The following is an 8,212-nucleotide window of genomic DNA, read 5'->3' on the forward strand; positions in this document are numbered from 1 at the left end:
ATTGCTTTGAGTTGAAAAATAAATGCTGCTCTAGAAATGTCATGCTTGAAAAGCACTTTTTACATGTGAAAAATGTATGCCATATGTTGCATTTTCTATAGAGACCTATTGTTTACGCTTTTGTTGGTGACACTTTGATATCTTGATAATTTGCAGCATTGTAAGTCTATCAAAATTGCACAAGTTTCAGCATGTGTTCATTAGGCATATGATTTTAATCAGCACTCGATTCAGCAATAAAATCCCCACTCGCGGTATTCTTAAATTAAAAATGTTTTTGACAGTATGCAGCACAATACCACGGGGGAGTTGAGAAGGGAGGAACTCCCTCAAACTTTTTTCCATTGGCTGGGATCTGCATTATGCTGTTGTTGCAAGAGCTCATTTTATACTGGCTGCCACTGGGGCATATTCATTATGCCAATTCTGTTGCAAAACGTTTTTTAAATGGAAGCAAACGGAACGAAATGGGAGGGACCTACCTGAATTTGTACAATAGAAACTATTATTTGCTCTCTTTTTGTCTTCTGTTAGGTTCTTAAACAGTAAACGGATTTCATGAATACACCCCTGGTTGCAAAAACAATGATTTATAGGTAGCTTAAACTTTTTCAATTCAACGATTATTGGATTAAAATACACATATTGTCACGATCGTCTTCTTGAGAGAGAGTGGACCAAGGCGCAGCGTGTGCAAAATACATCTCTTTATTGTGGAAGAGAGAAAAAACACGAAAACGAACACTATACACAAACTAACAAAACAACAAACGACCGTGAAGCTAAATAACGTAAGTGCACAGACAAGCAACAAACGTTCAACATAGACAATTACCCACAAACACATGATGCCCATGGCTGCCTTAAATATGGCTCCCAATTAGAGACAATAAACCACAGCTGTCTCTAATTGAGAACCAATCTAGGCAGCCATCGACATACAAACACCTAGACAAGACATTGCCCCATTAAACCTACAAACCCCTAGACAAACCAAAACACATACTTCACCATGTCACACCCTGACCTAACTAAAATAATAATGAAAACAAAGATAACTAAGGCCAGGGTGTGACACATATACATTTGTGAACAGCCATCCATATTCACAACATCCACAATCCGTACGGGGCAAATAGCTAAATGAGAGAGCAGCGGTGCGATTCACATCAATGTGCTATGTAGCCTTGATATCAAGTGATAGCACTACTGTCATCCTTACCTGCAAGCGTCCTGGAGAAGCGCGTCTGCTAAATGACAAAAATGTCAAATGTAATAATCTTTGCATGCAAACAGCAGTCACGCCATTGCAGTGGCGACCCGTCATTCAGGGCAGAGCTTGTTTTGAACCCCACATTTTCTGCAAAAAAAATAAACAAATAAAATGGGTGTGTATATGGGACTTGGGTGTATATATGGGGGGGGGGGGGGGGGGGGGCTTGCCTGTTTAGCATGTTATTTTGTCATTAATACGTGTCCCATATCAGTTTGCAAACTATGTAAAAAAAAAAAATATATATAATTGTGTTAGTAAAGCCGCATACAAACAGGCAGCTCCAAAATGCAAGTGTTTCAGGCTAGCTCAGTGCGTTCTGTGGTGATGGGGCAGGCAAGCAGAAAATAGGAGCATTGCACTGTGATTGGCTCAGCATTGCACTGTCACTCATGAGGACATTACGTCACCTGCCTTTAGTAAGGGAAGACATCAAGAATGTGAGTCCTTTGGGTCCTGCCAAAGACTTAGATTAGAAGTGCCCTTCCAAGGAGGCTCAAGGTCTTTGGCTGCAGATAAAATGAAGTCAAATCATGTTATATCTACAGTAGCTTTGATTGGACTGATCATGTCAACATCTTACTTTCAAAATCTTAGCTAGCAGTCATCATCATAAATCAAGTACACAATCTACTGGCAAATCCTTTTTAATCCCTGTCATATGAAGAGAAATAATGAAGATAAATTATAGATAAAACGTATCGGTGCTCATCGGCCATTGGACATAAACATTACACAACAAGTTGGAAATCGCAAATTCAACAATGAGCTCTTTGGAAGGAATTGGTGACAGTGGCTAACCGCAAGCATTGCATTGCAACTGGGAAGTCAGACTGAGAAAATACGGTTTGAACGGTCATCCAACTCAGAATTGTAAATCTTTTTCTTTGATGACAAAATTTGCCATAGAAGGATCACTGCGCACAACAAGGTGAATCCAAAAATGTATTTTTTGTTGCATAAATGATGTAATATGCCAGGGAGATATGGTCAGCCATATCAGCTATGTTTTTAAAAAAGGCAGTAAACAAGGCTGAATTAATTGTTTCGCTGCCAGACAAGGCTCCGCTGATTGACAGGTGTAGCGGTGGTAAGAATTCACTACATTGTGCTGGAAAGAAAGCTCTGCTGTTGGGACAGCTTTATGTAGGCTCTAACAGTGTGTGGGCACCGCTTGTCGCCGTTATAGTGCAATTAATGTATTGTTTAGCGCTGTGGCAAAACAAATATTGAGTTTGCCCTACCAAGATTTACTTGCTAAAATCACCACTGCTCCATTGGAAGACATACAGTAGCTTGGAATGTAGCCTACAAAAGACTATTCCTGCTATTTCCTGCAATCCATCAAACGCATTTTGTGTATCATCTTAGTGGTCTCTGACTTGTGGTCAGACGCGCTCAGGCAGAACAAATTTCAATTTGAGCCTTTTTTCACCGCTGATTTGAATGTAATTGAGAAAAAGGAAAGCTGTCAAAAAAAAGTGTCACATCCTTTCTAAATTTAAAAGCAATCCTAGAAGTAATCATGTATTTTTTTCAAAAGTATCTGTAATCGGATTACAATATTTTTGCTGGTAACATTATGGATTACAGTTATTTTTTGTTGTTGTAATCCATTACTCCCCAACCCTGCAGTGTCATATGCCGAGGCAGTGAAAAGAGTAGTATAGGATTTTTTTTTTTAAATGGACCTTTATTTAACTAGGCAAGTCAGTTAAGACGGCCTACCCCCGCCAAACCCTTACCCGGACAACGCTGGGCCAATTGTGCACCACCCTATGGGACTCCCAATCACGTCCGGTTGTGATACAGCTTGGATTCGAACCAGGGTGTCTGTAGTGATGCCTCTAGCACTGAGATGCAGTGCCTTAGACCGCTGCGCCAATTGTGAGCCCAAGAGATGGGTCCAGGGCAATGGATCCTAAGAGGCTCCCTGTAAGTAGGCCGAGGCCAATAGAGAGTGATAGAAATAACGTGTTTCAGTAAGGTTGGTTTCTTTGCGTTCATTGCCATGGTTATCAACTGTACTGCAGAAATGGAACATAAATCACAGGAAATAGATATTGTGGTGGCAGCTGGTTTTAATGGGTGTAGGGGTAGCTGGTAGGACAATTTTTCTTCCCTTTTCCCCTTACCTTTTGTGTCACAAAGTGTAATGAATTCACACTCCAGAGCAGTAGCCGGAAAAAGGGCTTGATAGGAGAATTACCGGCCTTTACACTCCATTACAGTAGGTGGCGGTCTATGCACCTTGATGTTGGTTGCGAATCGGCAACACAAATTTGAAGAAGAAGAAAACGGATCATGTTTTTTTTGTCAACGCTGCGCTAGGGAAGTAGGATTTGAAACAGTTGTTGGGGTAGTTGTTGATACAATCGAGGTAAGGTCGCTATAATATTATTTGTCAATCTAGCTTCATATAAAAGTAACTATTTGACTGCAATTAAATGTCGAAGTAGAAGAATCACTGAGCGTTAGCAGGCTAGCTTGTAGCTAGCTAACAATCAATTCCATTGACCTAGCTAGCTACAAAGGTGGAGACGTCAAGACGGCCTAGTACTAAGCTAGTTGGTGGAAATCCAGCTTTAATTGGATTGCCCATTTCCACTAGCCTACCGTATCTGCTTGATTAGCAATACAGCTCGTTTCGTTTAGTACTTAAGCTCAAAGGAATGCCAGCAAGAAATGACGACAAGAGAGCTATCTAAGTTAGCTAAGTAACGTTAGCACTGAACGAGTTATTCAGCGTTAACTTAGTTCTCTAGCTATCTTTTTGTCATTCCTAGCTGGCAATCTCTGCTTGGTTTTGAATTACAGCAGAACATTCATGCGAAAATTCATGCAGATATCACAGACCCAGGGTGAAAGTACATGTACATCATATGGGGAACACCAGCTAACGTTAGTTGGTTATCGTCATTCCCCAGGGTATCTTTATTTTTCACAGTTCGCGCAAGTAGTCAGTAGTAGCTAGGTAGCTACCATTTACCTTAGCTGGGCCATCCTATAATGCGGTGCTTTTTCTGTCCCCAGGAAATATCAGTTCTTATTTTTGAGTGCTTTCGTAAATTCACTCTGGCTATTTACTCCGATTTCAGAGCACTCTCGTGTGAGTGTGCCAGAGCGCAGAATAATTGACGTATTTACGAACGCGCAACACCGGTTGAATATGACCAGTGTCAGTAAACGTCTGCAAAAAAACGAAAGTAAATTGTTGCAGCAGCACAGTTACCAACATCAACGCTCTAGATAACATGAAAACAGCCTAGCCAGCTCTACTAGGGCGAGTAAAATGGTCGGAGTGAGGCGTGATCTCATTTGTGTCTGGAAGTATCTAGCAAACTAGTCCGTTAGCTTGAGTGCGGTTGATGTCAGAACTCTCGGATCAACAATATTGCTTCATGTGTGGGCTCTGAAAACGAATCCACAGAGATTACATTTGTGTTAATCTAGCAGATTACTGCCTTCTGAATACAGGTGGTAGACCTAATGGTCTCATTGCCCCATGTTCTACTGCCAAAAGGCTTAAGTGATGCCCTAATGTGTTTAGTGCAGTCTTCTCTTAGTGTACTAGGCTACATTTAAAAATCTCAAATTCTGACGCCCTCTGGTGCGCAGGGCTTAAAATGCGGCCGGGAATTGTGCTGATGTTTAGCTAGGCTAGGGCAAGAAGCACCCATTTCCGACTCGTCCACTGTCCCGACTGACGTTTTAAGATGGGTTTTGACTAGATGGTATACAGTTGGTCAGAACTGACTTTTTGTAGTAGGTTAGGGTAAGCTAAAATGCAACTTCAAGTCAATTTGAGATAAACGGTATCCCATCTAGGCATGACCATTAAACTGGAGCATTGGTACATTGCCGGAAGCAACTCGTCTTTCTAGTTATTATTCTACTTGCAAATGATGTAGCCTTCTAGGTTAGCTTGTCAGAACATAATTGAACATTTGGGGATGCATTGTTATGACGTCATACTTACATTATTCTCCAAAATATAGGCTATTTGTTTAGTCTAGTTAGTTAAGCTAGGCTATTTGTTATTTGAGAAGTTATCCCGTTTCTGTTCAGTCCCCACACTCACAAAAACATTCCCCAAGGTGCACTATCATGACAATGCCCAGGTAACCTGTGATTATGTACACAATGGACATTTTTAAGTGGCATTCTATTCAACTCTTCAGAATGACTGTGTGTGTAATGACTAGTGAGCATGCACAATGTCAACAATGACCTGACAAAGTTGCCCCCGGTTCACTCACACTGAAACGTTACACCATCATGCTTACCCCATTAGTTTGCCTATTCAAAGTATTTAATTTCTGCAGGGATCGTCTGCCCCCTGTCCTCTTCTCTCACAACTGAACTCTTCCCCAGTTAGGTGTGAAGTCATGACAACGTTGGATGACAAGATCCTGGGGGAGAAGCTGCAGTACTACTACAGCAGCAGTGAGGATGAGGAAAGTGACAAGGAGGATGACGAGGGGGAGCACAAGACCATCCGCAACCCAGATGTACTGGAGCCTGAGCTAGAATACAGCGCCGACGGTAGTGCCGTCAACACAGGTAACACACGCCTGGGGTTTACATTGTTGCGGTGCATACATTTATGAACACTTCTCTATTTTGCATGACCGAGATTGAGAAACATCTCTGTTCTACACAATATGTTTTCAATTTGTACATTTTGTTGAAGATGCCCCAGTCGTCTAGCAACCATGACTATGAAGAAGTGTTGTTGTAGGCAGCTGCATCTGTGCATTGGCACAGTTGTACCAAAGTGATGATGATGGTACTTATGCAGGGCCCAAGGGGGTGATTAATGACTGGAGGAAGTACAAACAGCTGAAGGTGGAGCAGAAGCAGGAGCAGAAGCAGGAGATGGAGAGACTCATCAAGAAGCTGTCCATGACCTGCCGCTCCGACCTGGACGACGAAGCCGACGCCATTAAACAGAAAGAGATGCAGGACAAGATCCAGCACAAGGTGAGTGAAGAAGGGGAGAGGGATACTGAACGCTTTGCAGCATAATAGTTCCGTATACCAATATGACATGCGTTTGAGTTGAGGACGCCAACACACAAATAAAAGTTCTAAAATGGAATTGAGTTTTTCAGAAAAGTTGTTATTGAGTGTGTCCTCCGCATCCCTCAGATGACCATGCAGGAGTACAACATGCTCCAGGAAGACGAGGATGACGAGGACTTCCTCCAGCAGTACAGGATGCAGCGCATCGAGGAGATGCGCCGGAAGGTGTTACGCGGTAAGCGCTTCGAGCAGGTCTACGAGCTCAACAGTGGTGAGGAGTTCCTGGAGGCTGTGGACAAGGAGGACAAGGCCTGCCTGGTTATGATCCATATCTACGAGGGCGAGGTGCCTGCCTGCGAGGCCATGATGGGCAGCCTGCTGTGCCTGGCACAGGAATACCCCCTGGTCAAGTTCTGTAGCGTGCGTGGGTCGGTTATCGGCACCAGTGCCCAGTTCAGGGGCAGCGCCTTGCCAGCCCTGCTGGTGTACAAAGGAGGAGACCTGATTGGGAACTTTGTGCGCATCACAGACCAGCTAGGAGAGGACTTCTATGCTGTGGATGTGGAGGCGCTGCTGCAGGAGTATGGGCTGCTGCCGGACAAACCTGTCCTTGTCGCTAAGACCATCCGCAACGCCGCCATCACACAGAGCGATGACTCTGACCTTGACATAGACTAGAGAACAGACCTGCACATGTATAGAAACATAGACTAGAACCCCTATGTGTACACACACACACACACTCAACATAGACTAGAACCCCTATGTGTACGCACACACACACACACACACACACAGACTAGAACCCCTGTGTGTACACAGTCGACAGACTAGAAACCCTATGCGCGTACACAGTCGACAGACTAGAACCCCTATGTACATACACACACACGGTCGACAGACTAGAACCCCTATGTACATACACACACACGGTCGACAGACTAGAACCCCTACGTACACACACACACACACACACACACACACACACACACACACACACACACACACACACACACAGTCGACAGACTAGAACCCCTATGTACATACACACACACGGTCGACAGACTAGAACCCCTACGTACACACACACACACACACACACACACGGTCGACAGACTAGAACCCCTACGTACACACACACACACAGTCGACAGACTAGAACCCCTATGCACGCACACACACACACACACACAGTCGACAGACTAGAACCCCAATGTACACACAGTCGACAGACTAGAACCCCTATGTACACACACACACACACACGGTCGACAGACTAGAACCCCTACGTGCACACACACGGTCGACAGACTAGAACCCCTACGTGCACACAGTCGACAGACTAGAACCCCTATGTACACACACACACACACACACGGTCGACAGACTACAACCCTTACGTGCACACACAGTCGACAGACTAGAACCCCTATGTACACACACACACAGTCGACAGACTAGAACCCCTATGTACACACACACACACAGTCGACAGACTAGAACCCCTATGTACACACACACACACACACAGTCGACAGACTAGAACCCCTATGTACACACACACACACACAGTCGACAGACTAGAACCCCTACGTACACACACTCGACAGACTAGAACCCCTATGTACACACACACAGTTGACAGACTAGAACCTCTACGTACTCACATACACGCACGGTCGACAGACTAGAACCCCTACGTGCACACACACACACACACACACACACGGTCGACAGACTAGAACCCCTACGTGCACACACGCAGGGTCGACAGACTAGAACCCCTACGTGCACACACACACACACACACGGTCGACAGACTAGAACCCCTACGTGCACACACACACGGTCGACAGACTAGAACCCATACGTACTCACATATTTATATAGGTGTGATTTGACCTACAACTAAGA

General features: G+C 44.2%; 1 protein-coding gene and 1 long non-coding RNA gene across 4 annotated transcripts; one reads left to right on the plus strand and one right to left on the minus strand.

Moving 5' to 3' along the window:
• Positions 1-2,289: 2,289 nt before the first annotated feature.
• Positions 2,290-4,517, minus strand: LOC120026303. Its single transcript, XR_005473075.1, has 2 exons — positions 3,409-4,517; positions 2,290-3,206 (listed from the first exon to the last, which is right to left on the minus strand). It is a non-coding gene; the product is annotated as an uncharacterized LOC120026303 (long non-coding RNA).
• On the plus strand, positions 3,546-7,274 carry pdcl (phosducin-like). 3 transcript variants are annotated; one of them, XM_038971131.1, is made up of 4 exons: positions 3,546-3,653; positions 5,648-5,836; positions 6,075-6,256; positions 6,425-7,274. In XM_038971131.1, the coding sequence occupies exons 2-4, from the start codon at positions 5,662-5,664 to the stop codon at positions 6,974-6,976; spliced, it is 909 nt and encodes a 302-aa protein (XP_038827059.1). In that variant the 5' UTR covers positions 3,546-3,653; positions 5,648-5,661; the 3' UTR covers positions 6,977-7,274. The 3 variants fall into 3 exon arrangements, with proteins under 3 accessions (XP_038827059.1, XP_038827060.1, XP_038827061.1); XM_038971132.1 differs by having other exon boundaries at positions 3,547-3,653; positions 5,652-5,836; XM_038971133.1 differs by having other exon boundaries at positions 3,561-3,653; positions 5,599-5,836.
• The last annotated feature ends 938 nt before the right edge of the window (positions 7,275-8,212 follow it).

This window comes from Salvelinus namaycush, chromosome 31 (genome assembly GCF_016432855.1).
Source record: "Salvelinus namaycush isolate Seneca chromosome 31, SaNama_1.0, whole genome shotgun sequence".
In the NCBI taxonomy this organism is placed as follows: Eukaryota; Metazoa; Chordata; class Actinopteri; order Salmoniformes; family Salmonidae; genus Salvelinus; species Salvelinus namaycush.